This window comes from Battus philenor, unplaced genomic scaffold, assembly GCF_028537555.1.
Source record: "Battus philenor isolate CCGP_79_NKW_IND1 unplaced genomic scaffold, ilBatPhil1.0.hap1 SCAF_20, whole genome shotgun sequence".
Taxonomy (NCBI): Eukaryota; Metazoa; Arthropoda; class Insecta; order Lepidoptera; family Papilionidae; genus Battus; species Battus philenor.
In genome coordinates, this window is record NW_027181683.1 from 3,846,172 (window position 1) to 3,866,445 (window position 20,274).

Here is a 20,274-nt window from a genome sequence, read left to right on the forward strand (position 1 = left end):
AGCGGAGCGTTATTCGAGATGTTGCCATTGTAACTACGGAATAATGGTTTCTCATCAAATCGAGTTATGTTTTAAATGAGATTAAAGCAATTGTCGGGTAGTTAACGAATAATTTTAATTAAACTTTTTGGTCTAAATGAAATGTTTAAGATGATGAAGATGTTTCTTTATTTTAAGTGTAGATTTTCACTCAATTATTATTAACTTAAAAATAGATACAGTATGTCTTTACAGTTTTTTATATAAAAGTTTTTTTTTAAGGTTTTAATAATAATATTGCACTAAGTGATGACTGTTAGGACCTTCAGGTTCTAGAGTCGAGACTACATACGGGCAATCGCAATGTGGATATGATGGGGTAACAGGGTTGGTAGACGAGCTAATAAAGTATGTCGGAAAATACTGGATCAAACCGCTTTAAATTGTCAAATATCTCTGTGGGGAAGGCCTACGTCCAGCAGTGGACATCAAATTTAAAAAAGTGATAAAGAAATATTAAAGCAGACTCTGAATTTGATTTTTCCTTTGCACTCACCATAGTATATAGAAGTGACAATTGATTAACACTTACACTAAGTCACTTTAGTGTCATGAAAATTTCTTATAAAATTTAACGGTGTGCTAAAAATTTATTTGGAATATCCGGTTTAGCAAAAACTCATGGCCACTGTACACAGTAGCCGCAAGGCACAACGGTATCGTCGGACACGGTTGCACGAGGGTGCATAGATTATTGCGCATTTGGGATTATCACTCTCTGGACGTATCAATATACCCCTGATTATTGCATGTCCACCGACCAATGTAAAAAGAAACGCGTGGAGTCGGATACGATAGCTTCTTAACAGTTTTCTGGTGTATATCTGTGATACCTCCTTTACCGAGGAATGAAGATTAAAGGCTAGGGTTAGGTTACAAGGCTACTACGTCGTTTCAATCCATAAATGCCCCTTACAAAGCATAGGCCTCTCTCATAAATATCATAAATATCTATGGGGGAATATACCATCACCACCTCGACAGGCGTGTTGCCAATCGCAATGTAGCATTATGGTACACAGAGCATTTAGTAATCCTATATAATTGATGTAGAAAGTGATAATCGAACCCGCGACTTACGATCGCGATTCTCAATACTCAATACATTAATACATTAACCAATTTTTGATAGATACGCGGAAATATTTTTAAATCAATGTCAGAGACCATCGGCTATCGACGGAGGATTGACGCCTTTAGGTCATTGTAAGACCGTGGATGCTGGTCATTTTCAATCGGCCTTATTGGAAATCTATGGCAGAGGCCTATATCTAGCAGCGGAAGTCCTACTGTTGAAATAATGATAATAAAATTAGTTCAAAACAAAAAAAGTGAATTGTCGAACAAAATATACGGTGGATTTAAAATTTTGTATCAATTTAGAATCAGGTAGTGATTTTTTAATGAAACGCCGTTACATAACTTGATATTAATATTTATTTTAAAAACCCAAGTGACCACAGTTTGCGGGCGTAAATTTAAAGCAACACGCTCCCCGGAGACGTTCCCATATATTAGTTCGGCAAAGTTTATCTCGACGGTTAGAGCGCCGGTTTTCGCGGCGGCGAAACTCAAACGGCCTGCGGAAGTGTTCTCGATACTATGAGTACTCTGTTACGAGTTCCCGTTTTAACTTGCGTGAAAATATCTAGGTTTTGTTTGAAAAAAATATAATTAAAAAATAGGCAGATAATTAATAAAGAAGAATAATCAATCCTCGACCTAGCAGAAGAAAATGAAGGATCGATGTCATTTTTTTGAAAAAAAAAACAGATTTCTACTCAAAAGTAGTAATAATAGAAAGGCGACTTTCTTTGTAAATTTAAGATGAGCGGAATACGATACGAACATATGATGTCCCTGAATTTTTTAATGCAATAGTTCTTTTTTATCTATTAAAAACAAAATTAAATTGTGCTGATTGTACACTAAATATCAAATCAAAATTAATAATACACGCGAGTTCGGATGTAATAAATTTAAAAAAAAATTGAATGCCATGAAACATTAGAATTAAAATATAAACAAACTATTACAATGGTTTCATTGCGCTGATTAGAAATATATATTAATAATCATTATTTGTGGTTAAGATGTACAAATTAAAGGCGAACGCTGTCTTTGGTTTTGTTAATTTCAATTTCTGTTTATCGTGTACGAATGCTGGCATTCGCTGGCGTCTACAGCCTTAGGCAAATGATCCTTGTATGCCGATTACAAGTTGCACATCGCAATTGCATGTTGAGACACGTCCGTCTACGTTCACTGTGAATAATCCATAATCTATTGTGTTCGTCGGTTAAACTGCAACTAGAAATTACGTGAAGTTGAATTACCGCAAACTACTCTTTTTGTTAAGAGTGAAGTGACTTACAATGGTACTTCGCAGTCTATGGGAAAAAAGGCTTTGCACTCTTTCAAAACTCTTTCAATTCATCCTTGACATATTGTACATAAATATATATGTATATATATATGTCTGTATAAACATATATATATATATATAGAGTTTAACATATCATAAAGTTAAAATTACCCGATTTTTGTATTTGTTGTTTCAGCCCATAGACGCCCATTGCAAGGCATAAAACTCCCCCAAAGACATCTTTATGGGTATATCATATTCGCCACGCTTCGCAGGCGGGTTGACGATTGCAGTATGGTACGGAGAGGACGCTGTTGTCCGTCCCCTGAAAACTTGTTAATGAACGGTGCAAACATATATAATGAATGCACAGTGTGAATCATATAAGATTGTATCTCGGGAGTCGAACGCGTGACCAACAATCGCAAGTCTCTGTCTCCTACCCCTGGGTTACCAATAAAACCACGTTATAAACCACAATGATAATAAACCGCAAGTAGTTTGAAAAAAAAAACAAAATTACTTTACTAATAAATTAATGAATCTAATAAACAAATTAGAAAGAATACATCTAAGAAAGTTTCTTATATAGTATCAATAAAAAACCGTCAAACTCTCATAATATATTCATTCCCTGCCCCTAGCGTGTGGCCAGCTAATAAAACTGGCGAGGGCAATAATTGCCTGGCAGCCCACCCTGTGTATCACACTTAATAAAATCAAATTTAGGTACACCCTTTGTAACGGAAGAGCTCCTCGGGGGAAACGCAACTTGAGGGCCGATACGGAATTTGCTTTGTAAATAAATTCACATGTTCTTTGATATTTAAATACCCGTATTTTAAGGTCTCATTTGAATATTTTTAATCAATCTCAAGTTCAAATAAAAAAAATCTTTAAGGTCGTCGTGTGTTTATAACTGTCACCAGGTCATTCAAGGTTACGAATATGGATACTTATGTTATTCCTTTAAACTCATGTTTATATCAAAAAGGGGAATACCCCGATTTACATAAAATATTCACCGCGTCATAAGAAATGTTAGTACTAAGAGATGAGTCACTGGAAATAATCGTTTCTGAAATGGCTTCTGAAAATAATAAATTTCGACATTGTCTATTCTCTTATACTTCGTATGAAGATTAAATATTTTATATTATGTAACGTTGTCTATCTACTGTTTCGTTTCTGACGAATTAATACAATAGTTAGTTGCTTAGTTTATTATTATTGTAACACAGCTAAAGTATACCCCTGAGATGTTAGAAGTCCCAATGGGGATTTGTAAAAATTGTAATTGTAATGGCAGAAATACTGAGAAATTAGATAGATAGTACTTTCTATAAATACTCCGTATATACAGTGTGATTGGTTATAAATGTAATAGGTTTAAAGGAACGAATGTATTGCTTATTGGGCAGCACAAAACTTTAACGCTTTTATACTTATTTTAAATTATCCCTGAAACTTTATTAGAATGCAATATATCAATAACTTATGTCAGTACAAAGTCTGCAGGGACATATAGTAAAGATTAACTTATTATTAATATGTAAATACAAGTTTTGAAAACGCTGTTTTTAGTTATACATTACGATATTTGTTATTTCTCAAATTAAATCATTGATTTTTAGGTAGGAGTTGTTATACATTAAATGATAGTATTCACTACCTTAAAGCTTTTACACGTATACCCGATCACCCTGTATATATAAATTAAAATTTTGCAGTGATAAATATTTCAGAAGTGACAAATCAAACGCCGGATACTATACCTCACTACATCAGATAAATATTGTAATATGTTTCAGTTAAGATTTCAGTTGTTTTTAAACAAGGATTTTACGTACCATTGTTATATAATATTACAGGTATTTATTACAATATTAATGTACATAGTAACCTATCAATTACAACAGCGTTTATTGGACGGAGGAATTTATGTCTACCATCACTTTACGAGGATTGAACAATTAATTGACTGCAGTGTCCAAGCCCTCATTATGGCTGATTAATATTAATCCACATTCAGCAATCGCCAATATTTGCGCAAATGAAGGGATATTAAATCGAAATCATGAATTACCAATGAAATTAAACAGATGTATATTTTGTGACTGCTAACTATCCCACCAATTACAATCACGTGTATATTTGTGTAGAATATTTAGATTTTTTATAAACTCTAATTTAGTACCAACGTCTTATAGATGTTTAATAATAATTAAATTTACTTTATCAAGAAGATCAAGTAAATCGACCATTATTTCAACCGTTATAAGTAAACTATTGGATATAGGCTTTAATGTCTTATGTTCACTTCATAGATGGACGTTATATATGACGAAATTGAGAAGGAAAGAAAGACAAAGAAAGTAGTATACTACTTTCTTTGTCTTTCCTTCCTTCTTCTTTCTTAATAATCTTCTTTACTTCCTTTTATCCTTACAACATCTCACTTCTTTATCTTACATTCGTCTTTCACGCCTTCCTTCCCGTGGTATCCAATTCAGAACTTTAAGATCACAATAGCCATCTGTTCTGTGCACTATTGACTTATCGACTAACTTCAACCCGCCAATGCGCTGGGCTATGTCGTTTACGTTTTTTCATCCATAGATCTTCTCTTTCCTCATTGGATCTCATGAAATATCCCGAGCGAAGTTCAATAAGAGACTTTACTGTGATTTTACTGTTTTTATTATTATTTGTTTTTATTATTATTTATATTAATTGTTTCTTTTATTTTAGTTATTATCTAAGGTATACAAAAAAGTATATAATAATATAGTATGTAAATAAATCGATTATTTATCAAAAGGTTCAATGTAATTTTTAATGATTTTCAATAAATTGCTACATGTGCCATATTCTTGTGCAAGCCATAGTATAAGTTTATAGCATATGATTGCGGTGGAATTTCTATTAACATTATTACAGATAAAGATACTGCAAGTTTTTAACGTATGTCATGTAAGCGACCCTAAACAAATATTGTTGAAGAATATTGTAAGAATATATGTTATTTCTTTTGTTAAAAATAACCACGATCAGTAATCAAAATTTATTACAGAATAAAATATATATTTAATCAATTACTTGATAGTAGTTTGTAAAGTGAAACTGATCTCCCCTATCTGTAATAATGTTATAGTTATTCCATGAGTTATGTCCCTTCCAGACTCCACCGCCATTCGTTCTTATTAGAATGAGCCCCCGAGTTTAAACTTGCACCAGTCGGGCGACGCCGAAGTTAATAAAATTACAATATACTTCCCCTCATACTCCAGGATTTACACTCAGATAATATATTAATAAGATTATATTATCTGTAGCCGTGAGTAAAACCCCATCTTTGATTTGAAACGTCAAATAAGGACATTTCATTTTGACGCCAATAAAAATAATAGCGTACCCTACGTAAATTATAATATCAAAATGTCTCCCAAACAGCGAAGCAAAACAACGTGAAAGAACTAATCTGCGACTAAATTCAAAAGATTTAATTTTAATGTATTATGAATCAATAATTTTTTGTTATTATGAATGGCTGAATTTTGTAACCGAATATTTGAAACAAAGGAAGGTTTGTAACAGATAAAAACTTACATAAAAAAACGTATATATTAGTATTAAAAAAATAATCAATCTAATGCATATAGATCATTAGGGCTCCACAAGATATTAGGTTAGAATGATAAATTACATGGCATTTTGAATAAATTTTTGAACATTGTCTTCTATGTAAATAAATAATTATATTGCGTCAAAAATCGCGACGTCATTCTGCAAATTGTTCAAGACCCCAAGCTGTCGACTTAATCCATGCAACAATTTGTTTTTATCATGTGGTAACCCTCGTTACAGTTGCATTTAAGCTAGGGTTGTCCCCCGGTTGTTCAAAGTCACTTTACATCGGTTCTATTTATGATGCTTTAAATTTAGAATGAATTCAAAAGTGTAATAAAGAAACTGTTCTTTGTTCTTTGTAACTTCATCGGATATTTTTTTAACATTTTAAAAATGACTGATGGCTTACACATTAGTGAGTGGCCAGTTCTTTTGTTTCCACATCTATATTGCAAGGCTTAATGTTTCACCAAAGATATCCACGATATCCACCTCCAGCGTGTTCCCACTACCTCTACCTATCATCGGTCCACATAGAGGGGTCCTACCCGCGGCATTAATAATAATTATTAATTATTTTGCGTGTCTTTAATAATTACGACTACGGAAATTGATTTACAAGAGGCGCATTAAAATTTAAGATATGTATTATGCAAATAACACTACACCAATGCCGTCATATTTTAATAAAAAAATTATGCGTTGTGTATTAAAAAATGTTATTTTACCAGAAAAGAATATTTTTTTGTCAATATTTGACTTTTTTGTTGATATATCTAAACATGCCATTCGGTGAATGTATTCAGGTAAATTTATAGAGCGTGCAGTGGAACGTTTCAAGTTTTCAATTGAATTCGTATTGACGTGCACTAAGCAAATGCAATTTCTATTAAGCAGAGCCGGTATCTATATGACCACGATATCGTGCAACACGATCTGGCCTCCATCAAGGCATTTAAATTGACGGCTTTGTTTATTAAGTTTACTCTTTTCTTCTATTTTACAATCTTTTCGTAATGAAATTTAATTTTTTACTAAAAATAATATCATTTGTTACATACTTATAAATTATGTATGCCGTCATTTTTCCGTCAAAAATGGATGGCCTCATATTTTCTTCATCGTCATCACCATTTCAGTCTTAATACATTCTCTAATGATGAACGTAGACCTCTCCTATAGATTTTAAATTGAAAACGGCCTCCATCTAATGTCTTCCAACTTGTGGTTGCTGGTGTGTGGTCACACCAGATCATTATTATCCGAATATTAATCAATATTTTCTTATACAATATTAAATGTGATAATCTTTTAATACGAATATTTAAATCCATTATGAGATCATTTCAGCGGCTGAAAATGTTACGTAATTACATTTTATTTTACATTATTTAAAGTTTCGGAGTAGAAACTTAAGTTCTGTCATACTTTGAATTTCCTATCTCTTTCACTGAATATTCGTCTTACTCTTCCCTCCTGCCTGCACTTGTTTCTTTATTACCATTGATTCACGAAGTTTATTAATTTATTTTTAATATAACTGGAGCGTCAGAGCAAAGGAAGCGCAGCTGTTGGTTTCTTCAGCACTAACCACACTCCATTGTCCGTTCTCTCGGACTTGAAACTTTGCTTTCTACTTATAAAAGATTAAGTGTATTCGCCACAAGCAAAACTTTGTCTGTAGCATTGTTTTCATCTTAAATTTGTTACACTCGTTCTATACAATTACAAGCAAGAACGTTTATTTGTTTTTGCATCAAGAGAAATCCTTGAAACCTCTTTTGAATGAAAACCGCATTGTTTGCGAGCTTTTGAAACAAAAACTGGGATATCGTGGAATTGTTGAAAAAGGTAAATTATAATTTTAAAACTCTATTATAAATTAAAGTATAGAGAAAAAAAATTAATTCGTGATGAAATGTTTTTACGTATGGACAGTTAAGTACTACACACACAATATTTCACTGGGTTGAAAAGTCTGCAAGTTTTTAAGTTACTTAGGCTAAAGCTTTATGAAGAGATTAGGCGTAAAGATTCTCGAAAGATGTTACTCGGTTATTATAAATATTCCTGGGTATCATCGGCTTATTGGGAGAACAGCGCCAAAGTGGTAATAACGGGAGAAGGAGCTAAAAGAACCTCCGTAACTTTTAGATTATTCAGCATCGTTATTCCAACCGAGCCACGTGTACTTCTAGATTTCTCTTTCATAGATTTGTAATAGACTGGTTGGAAGCGGCTTGCATCCAATGTCCGGTGATCTTATCATTGCCAACCATCTACCTTGTGGGCAGAGGTTCTGTGTTACGTTTACCGGTCCGTGGCTTTCACGCTAGAGCCTTATTTACTCCTATCATTAATAGGACTAAATCTGCTTGACACACGCCGGTATGCTAGTCGGTCCTAAACGGCGTTACGCTTGCATTATTAAGTCTAAACTGCAAAAGTTTCCAACAGTACATTCTCTTGTAAAATAAACATACAACTAGCAAATTCGGTCCAAACCATTCACTGTGCTTTAAATATTCTTCTACTTTTGTTGAATTCCTCCGCTACTGACTATGACTTTCTTTAGAAAGTTAATGCGAATAATATTGCGCTATATGTGCCAGTATTCGGCGGTATTACTTCGGCAACTGCTTTTGGAACATGGTTCGGACCTAATTGAATCAGCGCATGGAGCTTCAGCGACGCAGTCGCCAACCATCCACTTTTTCAATGTTCAAAAGTTTTTCCATGTTGTCAATGCTTTTTCTGTCCATGTATTCGAGAAACTCAAAAATCGAATGCATTTAAAGAAAAAGCCAACGGACACTCCGTGTTCTATAACACATTAATGACCGTAGTCAGTTGCGGATTAATATCATCAATCTATGTTCAAGTATTTAAAGGCTTTATAGTTAATTACATTTTCACCGGCAATGTACTGCAAAAGGTAATTAGAAAACACTCGTGAATATCTATTTTATATTGCACAGTTAGGCTTTAGGGCCATAAAGTTTACGATAGAAATATTATAAAATTTCTTATTTTTAATTGTTTGTAATAGAATAGTCATTGATCGACTTTACAAGCCGGTGTTAATCAGGTATTTACATTTAAAACTGTAACAGTATTAATACATATTTGTTTTCACTTTCTAATGACACTAATTCGACTTGCTACTAGTTTACTTATACTTTAGGACGTAAATATATTCAAAGATCGTTTCTGTTACTGCAATGATAACTTACTCTCCTGTGATTGTATCGCCGTTTTCCCACCATAACTGAAAAAAACCTTCCATAAGCCATGAACAGGATTATACTTAAGGTTAGTTTACGAGGTCGAATCAGAAAAGACGTGATCTGTAGATGAACGAAAGTCGTAAAAGCCTAGTGGATAGATATGTTAAAGTGGTAATGAGCAGACCATAAGTTGATATCAAAGACCTGCAAGCAAAGCGCAAGACGTCTCACTTGTAGCCGGCACTATTGGAAATCTATAAGGGAAGCCTATGTAGGATATAAACCTATGTAGGATACCCAACGAAACATCGAACGAAACATCATTATAAAAAAGTTTTTTTTTTTTCAATACGGATTGTAGCAACCGTCTTTTGTTCTTATTTAACTGATGAATGACATTGCAAATATGTTACGTTAATTTTATAATATTTGCTCAATGTGAATTCGTTCGCCAAATATTAGTGTTCAACTAAACTTTGAAATACTCCACTATAATATTAACATACAAACTGTCCAATCTTAGATAAGTAAGGCAAGTCGCCCGTTTCCGAGCCCCATCTCTATGCTTAGCTGAAGTACATCGCAAGGCTTTTAGGATAAGCCTGGGTGCTCGCCCCTACGTATACGTAGCTCATTTTAATGCGAAATTTCGATGAAATAGCGAATATTGGTTTGGTCTGAGAGTTCTGAATGGTATCTACGGTTGAACGATTATATCTTTGATAAGGTGTCATAACAATTCTCAGACTTGCGTTCGTAAAATAAATTGTATATGTTAGAAATATCCTTATATCCCAAAGTCATCAAGAACTGGAAAGTGATTTATTAAAAGATAAAATTATGTATATTATTTTTTTTAATAAAACCTCTGTATAAAAGTTAGACTTAGTTCTGTGTAAACGTAAAAGCTTTAAAGACACTACTGTCAATTAATGTATGATATTACCTGTCCAAAATTGTAAGGTTTCAGAATAAATAAATATATTAGTGATTATATAGTTAAAAAAAGCGTTTCCAAAACTGCAGACTTTGTACTGCTATAAGTTATTATTACGTCGCATTCTCATAGAAAAAATTTAATATCACACCTTTCAGAGTGAGTACTTTATATAGAGTGAAATAACACACAAATACATTTGAAATGGGTGTAAAAACTTTAAAGATTTTTGCTGATAAATGTACAATTAATCACAATTATATAACATCATACACATAAACACAGGGTGTGCTTTGTACTACAATTCATATTATTAAACTAAACAGTCAACGTTGTGATATAAATAAGTAAATAAAAGTAAATACAACCAATATCTGTAAAGTTAAACTTTTAACTCCATTGACCTACGTAAAAATTAAAGAAACACCAGTGCACCTTCATACATCCTAATAGACGCAACAATTTGGAATCATTGTGCATCTCGAACAGAGAACTCAGTGGAGTAATCTTATACATTTTTAATTTCCTCATCATTGAATTATAAATACAATTAATTGCACAAATACTATTTATTTTTTATTATATTGCTTCATGTAATTTATAGTTTATATAGTTGACTATATCATATAATTTTATGTTGTTTGTCTACCCTGGGTATAAGACTACTTATTTTGTCCAACAATATACTTGCAGGTATATTTAAATGTTACGTAAACCATGAACAGCAAGAGGTACCCATAAATTCATCTTCCATTAAGTCTAGATCAAGATCAGGCTCTCCACAATGTGGTACAAAGAAGGCTTAAGTTACTTTGGACAAATCGCCTTCGGACAATTAGGTAATTTCGAAAAAGTACTGAGGTAAAGTAAACTGTAAGAAAACACGAGAACGAACAACTACCCGCAGATATGATCAAGTCTGGTGAATAACTGGACTGGCTGTTTCTACTGTCCAGAGGAAAGCAGAGGATAGGATGGCAAATAATAAATTCTCCCTCGATTCCGTTATCACTGAAGGTCCTGACCTTCAGTTATAAAAAAGCGATTAAGAGGACAAAAATATAGCAGTAAAAATTCTTTGCACAAAAATGCTGCAAAAATATAGTGTTATTTATTTATGGCTTTGTATGATTGGTAGTATTAACTGTTAAAATAAACAGCTTATTGAACATTTTAAAGTTAGAATTCATTGAAAAAAAAACTATTGAATACCTTTTTAAATACTTAAAAGATAGAAGATAACATGACAGCAAATGTCAAACGTTAAATATAAACTAATTATTTAAAAAAAAATGTATTGAACATATTTAAATGTTAATATTAAAATAACATTTTTTTTTTGGAATACACTGTTCGTAACACTTATAAAATGAAATTTTATCAGAATTACTATACTGTTTTTAATCGACCTTATTTCACTTCCGGATAAATTGATCCCAATTAATTCTGGCGGCAAGTTGTAAAACAAAAAGTAATTGAACACATCTTCTCCACACATGCCGCTGTCTGTGGCGTCATTCCAGTAAACACCCGTTGATTGTTCGTCTTCATGGCGATGCGTTTTTTCTTCAATTACGCTCATTCGGCTTCGGCGGGGTCCCTCGGCCTATTTACTTCGTAATGGACTCTCTCAATGACCAACATTGTCCCACATTGTAATCGTTATTAACTGCGTTTAACTGACGGCCTCGCAGTCTGGATTAATGGACTAAATTCTTAAGAGTTAATAAAACATTCAGAAACCTTTTTATAGAGACTCGCTTATATAATATTGTCAAAAGCAAATTCCAAGTGCATCATTTTACGTCTGTGGGTATGATATTACTTATATATATGGCAAAAACTTCACACTTCAAATTTACTTAAACAAATATAAAGTATAAAGAATCAACATAATTTTTCACGCAAAATTAAGTTATAAAAAAACCGTACTCCTTTTAAGACCAAACTAATATTACTTGATTCTCTGACATGTTATATTCAATACAGTGCGACAGATTTAGGTATTCTGGTCACTGATTTTAGACCTTAGCATTTGGACGTATACCAACATATTTTCACTCAACACGAGACTCCAGTGAGTCAAATTGCGGCGCTTTTGCATTTTCTGCAATTTTTTTGTGTGGCCATTACAGTTCGTCACCGGACTCCCCCTAATGGCCATGCGATGTCACTGTTATCTAACATTTCACGTACGTTTTTACTGTTCTGTATTTGTATCACTTTTTTAAAGAACTAAATTATAATATATAAAGAATATCAATCAGTTCGCGATAATAGTGCATGAATCATTTTTGTCTAGCCACGCTCCGTATCTAAATTGTCCCTAACACGTGTGACTAAAACACACCAATACACAAATTTGCACTGATGACTCAGGACCATATTGTTAGAAAATGTACTTCTATTTGGGATCCTTTAGTCTCGAGTTACCTAAATCAGACCAGCCAAGTCGATCTGAATTAATTGACCATCAGTAAGATTGAGAGAATCTGATCATAGGCTACATCATTATTAAAGTATCATTATATTACCTAAATGAAGTTAAGTTAGCTTAACAGAGCACATATAAAGTACAACCACAAGCTTTACCGGGATCGGTATTATGTGCCAGAATTTGTTGTTTCAATTAAGTATATTAGAGACATTCGTTAGTGGTTTCATCGCGGTTTCATTGAGTTAAAATATCACTTGATATTTACGTCTGATATTATTGTACTAAAATGTGAAAAGCGTCAAAAGCTTAACTTATACGCGGTATAAATTCCACAAAATTATCAATCGACATAATGTAAAGAGCAAATATTTCATTTCACCCCGACTTAACCCTACAAATAGCTTTAAAAGACTACAAATTTCTTAACTTCGCCTCTTAACAGCGCCGGCGATGCCCTAACAATGCGTCCAATATTTATAGTCGCACATAAATCCAACTACCCTCAATAACCGGCAGTGCCTGCGAACTATTTCCCGACGTCCCGTGCCCGGCGGAAAGATCTCCAACTATGTCGTGTCGCCGACGACGCCGGGGGCTCCGACAACTTTCAGACGCAGCGGGCTCTCGTGCAGTTTACGGATATTTTAAATGTAATTCGCTTTATTATAGTCGCTACTTTGCGGTCTGAGCGTCGACCTGGAAAACGGTGCAACTGGAATTTCTAAAATATTCACATATTTTTTAATACTTCTATAGATGAATATTTCCTTTCAATGCTTACATAAAAATATTAATATACATCTAAATTTAGTCTTCAAAAACTTATTAAACCTTTCATGGGTCTTAATGTACGCATATATAATAAAATACACTACATATCTTAGATCATTTTCTAAAATAAATATTCATAAAGTATTCAAGTTTTTAAACAGATTAATTGATGTAACATATTTTATAGTGATCACTTTGTATAGGTTGATTAGAAACAGATGCGAAAGAATTATTTCTTTTAGCTGACGACCTGTACGTTCACACCTTTAAAAGATTTTACACCTATAGTCACACTGTATTCTATGACTGAAAGGAATTATAATAAACAGTACTGGCGTCCTCCGTTTACCGCCTCTAGCATTTTTGATATTGTATAATATTTATTCTGTTTCCCATCGACTTCGGGTTTAGTTTTAAAGAGCGACCCTCAAAGGACTTCTCATAGATGGTTTACATTTCAAAGAGAACGTTATTTTCATTCTCTTTAATGTTTCGCACCAACGTTCACCTTCGGGGCTTTGTGGGAAAATAAATATTTTATTATTATCTTAGTAAATATTCGAACGTTTCTCTGTATACGTTTCTAATTAAAGGAACAGTTTGATCCTTTTGCATGAGACAACTCATCTGTGTTTATCCTTGGTGGACCATATATAATTGACCTCCCTTTCCGTCCATTTCCGTGCCCTGATGACACAAAGAAAACGTCATTCTTTATTAAGTGAAATTATATACTTTTTTTTCGATTTTTGAACCACGTCATAAATCAGGTATGAGACTTAGATCTATGTTAATAAAGTTTATTTAACAAAGTTCGTTTTTCTTCTGGTAGACGTTACGATTATATATAACGTAGTATTAACTATGATTACACTGCCTTAATGTATCACGCTGATGACCGAGTCGAATCAATTTTTTATACATTTCGTATCATTAAAATACAATTATTCGTCAACGTGTGTTCACACCTAAAAATATATCTGTGTTGCTATTTTCTTAATGTAAAGGAAGAACAATCTCAAAAGGACGGTATTTGGAAAAAGAAAAGTTGAGAAACTGCGATGTTTTCTTGCACTGTCCTTTATTTCTATTCACTAGCTCTACCCACGGCTTTGTTTATCGTATACATTCTGTCTTGTTTTAGAACGCTATAAAACCTCCTTAAATCTAAATATAAATATGCATAAAATTAAAACAATTACTTTTTCATGCTTGGCGTTTACAGCTTTAGTACGTTCGAGGTAACTAAGTGGTAAAGGTGTCTAAATCTCGTTTTTAGAAACTAAACTAAAACTGATCAAGATGTTTTAATTGAGCCATTATATAAACCGTTTCACAGTATTTTGATGCTAAGCTCTTAGGTTAGTTGTACGGTCCTTGGAGTCTTTAAAGCTGTATTGCTGTCAATTAAAGTATTCAGAAAATCTATGGCTTTAAAAATAACAAATACCGTAAACATAACGTAACGTAAGAAACATTTCGAATTACAACATATAAACATTAATTATTGGTGTAACATAACTCCTGAAGATGCCCCGTGGAGGGGTGAAACACGTGTTGAGTAATTTGGCGGTGGCGGTTGTGTGATTCGCATTGTTTGCCGCATACGCATGTGCACCACTGCATGTGGGGAAGTGGCTAAATATTAGTCCTTTTCTTACTTAGGATGGACTTCCGCGAGGTAACGCCTGATTCCATTAAATTAATTATTGTTTACTAACTATCCCCTGCAAACTTTGTACTGTCAGAATTTTTTTTGCCCCGCTTTTGGGGGCCTTTCGTACCCCTAACTTATTTTTGGGCTAGGAACTTTCATTTCTTTTAATAATTTTTTCACTTAATAATTTTATTTTCGAATTTTTCTTCCACGCATCTTAAGATCTTTCATTCTTTCCACATTTCATCTGCCTTACTCTTTCATTTCATTTTCTCTCTTTTCCGATGCCTTTCATCCTCATTACTTAGTTTTTACAATTTTGATTTTTATTATATTTAACAGTATTTAATTTATGTACATATTATTATTGCTTACATTAATTTTCAATTTATTTTCAGTGTTTTGAAATTTTAACTTTTATTCTTGTTTATTATTTGTACAGCGATTCTCTTACACAACTTAACCCTTAAATGCATGACTTTTATTTGTACTTTTAAAAAAATATTTATCTTGCAGATAAGTACACTAAAATGCAAGGAAAAATAGAAAAAATATCTATATAATATTTTTTATACTTACTTTTTAAACAAACTTATGTTGCAGATATGCAACACCTACTCCTAAGTGTAGTACTTATTTTACGTTTAAGCGGTATGTTGCAGTTGTACATCATTATGCATTTAAGAGTTAAGGAACTCAAGACGTGTCTTTTTTGGAAGCGAGGCTGTCAGATATTTATTGGCCTATCGAAGTACAATAAATAAAATATATAACATATTTCAGAGTGATGAAACATGGTGGTTGGAAATAATTGTAAGGGCTTTAAAAAGATTTCTGCTGACAAATGAGCTATACATGCAACCTTTTAAACCTTTTATCCTGTTTCTAACCATACCATATAATACCGTAACCATGTCTTAGGCTTCTAATTAAGTAATAAGCATTGATTAATAATTAAAAGCATGTTTTAATCAATATTTATTTCATTAACGTCTGTCGCTCTGTTCTCTAAAAAAGGAAAATAAAAATGCCGATATTTTGCCGGCGTACCCTAGCACGAGCAAATGATATACGAGCACGAGTTTTCTCCTTTTTCACCGGCGACTGATTGAACCCAGCTATCACAGCATGACAGTTCATTATACAACGATTCTCTTGTTTTTTATTCGACCTACGATATTGCGTGTCAAAGATTTGATTTTTATAGAAAAATATTCGTGGAATTTTTGGAATATTTGCAAAGGTAATATTTCTACCTGATTAGAATATCATAACTCAACACAAAAAGCCTGTGGATCACAATTGCGCCACGACTTTTTCGCGGTTCATGGTGAAGGTCTGCTTGCACACATCCTCAAAGGACGAAGTCACAGACACACACGTACACAGACTCTATTCTATTCTGAACAACTAATGAACTATTATATAAATTCCTAATTTAAAAATATGTGTGCGTATTTATTATAAGTGTAATTTTGAATACTTTTGATTCGATACACAGTATTGTATTGTATGCAATAAAATAACATTATTGTAAAATGTGTTTGGTTGATTACAGTAGTGTTAGTGACCAAAAAGTAACTCCGTCTGAGTTTGTTGTAGGTTATTCGCAGATCAGAGCAAGTTTGGCACCCCTCGTAGCTTTATGAGGGAGCACAATCTCATTCCAGTTTCTTATAACGTATACAAGTGATAATTATACAAGATTCTAAATGAATATTAATATGAATAAATGAATGTATTTTCGTTAAAAATGGTGACGTATCGTTGTTACTTGCCAGGACACGTTTCCAGAAGTGTTCGTACGTTTTGAAGTGATTACTTCAACTGGTCAATGTGAATACGGCGTTCTAACTTGCTATGATCATCTAATTGTTGTCACACACATATTAAACATGTCATCGAGATTTTAAACACTGAAATAATAATTGCATTCTTCTTATTACCTCGTATTTCAAATATGATAGTTAGAAACCGATTTATAGTTTTTGACATAAAAATGCCATAGAGGCATTCAGGATTATTCGGTCGGCTGGTAGCCAAAAGCGGATTGAACTGGATGTATCTAGTACAAAGCGCCTGAGGAATTCAATACATTCGAGGCCGTATATGCTTCACTGAGACGTTTGAACCTATATTAATATTTATTATATGTATAGTTACAACAGTGAACTACGATTGAATATGTAAAGAGAAGGTATCGGTACAAAATGTCCGTTGGCAGAATTCGAATTTCAAATTCAAATAGAAAATTAACTACTATAATTAAACATTTATTTCTATAGAAATTAAAAAGAAGCATTGTGCGTATTTTATTTCTTAAATTATGTCATCCTAATGTTGACTGTCATATCGGGAACACTCTTGAAATCTTGCTTCGGTATTTCAGTCACTGGAGAAGAGATCGTGGGATAGCACTAATTTAGTGAACAATATTTTCTTTAAGTACTGAGATTGTCAGTGGCTTGTTGTATGATGGTCGCATTTCGTAGACTTTACCCTTCAGATACCTCTACAAATATAAGTTTAAGGCAGCAAGATCTGGTAACCTGGGTGCCCAGGGGCTGTCACCAAAACGACATTCTCTAAACAATCTTGTAATTTAAAAAGTGTTTTTTTTTTCGATTTAATAAACAGAGAAAAAATATTTTTATAAATCACATTTAGACCCAAGCGCATAAGTATTAATTATGTTCCTGGAATTACAATTTCCTACTGTAGTATTATATTACTAAACCTTATACATTTTTCTTAAATTTCTCAATGAAATATGCCACTTGGGTCACTACGGTGTTTATTATATGTATTTGTTCCTTGACCTGACTTTGTACAGTTTCTATTGGATTACTCCTCTGTGAAGAACAAAGAGATAGGATACATTGACTGCAAATTACTCTCGGGTCTAATACGAATTGATATGAAAAATATATAAAACATATAATTGTATTGTTTCAGCTCAAAATGTGGAGATCACTCCGTTGAAAGCGGTCCGGCGTGTGGGTGACGAGCTTACAGTACTCTGTAAAGTACCGTATCGCATCGACTCCTGTCGGTAAGTACGCACTTGACTATGTAATAAACAAAGACGAATTGAAAAATGATAGCTAAAATCATCAATGAACATAGATTAAACATGGCTGCCGTCAGCACAAAAGCACGGGTTCTGTTTAGGTCCTGAACCATGAAATAGTTATAGTGACTGTGAGTCGGACTATGGATCGACTTTTTCTAGAACCTTCCTAGAACCATCTTAATAGGATTGCAAGTACCAGGGATGGCGTGAACATAGCTTTTTTTACAGCATTAGGAGGTAATATAGAGCTTTTAGAAAAGAGTTCTGAAATCCCCTCAAAAGAGTAAAGAACCGGCTCCGAGGATGCCGTGGATAGAAGTCCCTCATAACCTCCTGTTCTCTCCACTGAGATAGAGGTAGATGGAGATGGGAGATGCACGCTAAAATCAAAAATAAATACCAATTAAATATAATTGACAGATTTATCTCGTTTCATTCCTACTAATATAAACATTAGAAGACTCTATTTTGAGAAATATTATTAATCTAATTTGATTTCGTTTCGTGGAACATTTGAATAAATACAATAAAAGACGCGATGAATAGCGAAAGGGCTTTTTAGACCTTACTTACGTTACCCAAAATATCTTAAAAAAGGTTATTTTCGAATTAGGAACATTACATGTTTTTTTTTTGCACTTACTGCGAATTTTCATCCGCATATAAATAAAGGTTTCCTCGTGACGTCGAATTACAACAAAATTACAAGGCCAGACACGCAACAGAAACTTAACCAAGCTGTTCGTAGGAAGTTTAACGTCTTAGTTAATTCACCGCTGTAGGAGTTAACTGAACTATGCGTAACTACGATGTTAAACTTGTCGTCGAGCTTTGTAGTTGACTGTCAGATTACTTTGAAGTCTTAACATAACCCCCATATTAACACAAATTATTTTGCGGGCAATCATAGATCAAAGGTTTCGGCGTTCATTATTATTAAACATGTAAATCGTATTTTCTTCTAATGAATATATTTACTATTTATCTAATTTCTGACAAAAAGATGCAAAGGGTACTTTACTTTTCGTCCTTAACTTTTCCGAAAATTGTTTGGAATGTAATTAAAAAACATCGCAGCTAAATCACACCATCCTTGCGAGATTATTGAATAATGCTCGCTTTCTCGTCAGATACCAGGTTTTTCGTAATTAATGATAGAAACGCAAGAGAACAAAGGTCACCAAAGTAACTCAAAGAATTGTTCGTCTGAAATTGTGAAGGGCGAGGCGAATTGCTCGTGCAACTGACAGTCGTTGGGTACGAAAAGTTTTAGTGTCGCGAACAAAAGCCGAAAAACGAACTATGGACAGACCTCTATTAGGTGGACTGACTATATCTTCGGTTTCGTCAAGGTCACGGGAAACTGCTGGATGCGGAGAGCACTAAACTAGCCATTTTGGGACCCTTGCAGTGCTCTCGGCTGACATGGTGAATGATAGAATCTTTGCTAGAGTTTCTTCCGTCAGTACTTATTCTTTCCAGTTTTTTCCGTTAGTACTAATTCTTTCCATTTTTTGTAAACCTATAATGATCATGCCAAGATTCGCTTCTTTCTGACTCTCTAGATCGGAATAGGACCGTGAGATTCGGAATTTGGAGATATTAATGCTACATTCCATTACAGCATGTTACAAATTTTTAAAATTCTTAGATTCTATTAATTCAACATTCAATCGAAGAGAAAAGAATAATAATATTATCGTTAACAGTTTTATACTACACTAACAAAATATAAATCTACCAATCTTGTAGAACTTATCTACAATAGTATAGTGTGCGATAGTGCTAAAATTCGTTTATTTATTTCTTTCATCACATCCGACTACAATCAACACGCATCACTTGTAAAGAATACATACACGATTACAATTAATTTATGTTCTCAATGTTCCAGAATAACTGTGGGTCCGACCTCCTACCGATTGATACCGAACAACCAGGGTGACGTGGTCTATGCCGGTCAAGGATTAGAGGTCAGAAACTATTTTCATTGTCTCCACTGGTCATGAAATTAATATTTTTTTCTTGGTAATAACTATATGTTTAAACGTAATGTTTTAGAAAATAAACCACAAAATTCTGTAACGCCTGTTCAGCATCAGATACTAAATTGACAATTGAAATCTAAATTTACAAGT

General features: G+C 33.3%; 1 protein-coding gene across 1 annotated transcript in view; it reads left to right on the forward strand.

Annotated features, from left to right (window-relative positions):
• LOC137922758 (fasciclin-3-like) overlaps positions 1-20,274 on the forward strand; it is a 279,320-nt gene that overhangs the window by 238,378 nt on the left and 20,668 nt on the right. The window contains exons 3-4 of the mRNA XM_068765816.1: positions 18,019-18,115; positions 20,031-20,109. Of these exons, the coding sequence (XP_068621917.1) occupies positions 18,019-18,115; positions 20,031-20,109 (176 nt within the window). The remainder of the gene's footprint in view (positions 1-18,018; positions 18,116-20,030; positions 20,110-20,274) is intronic.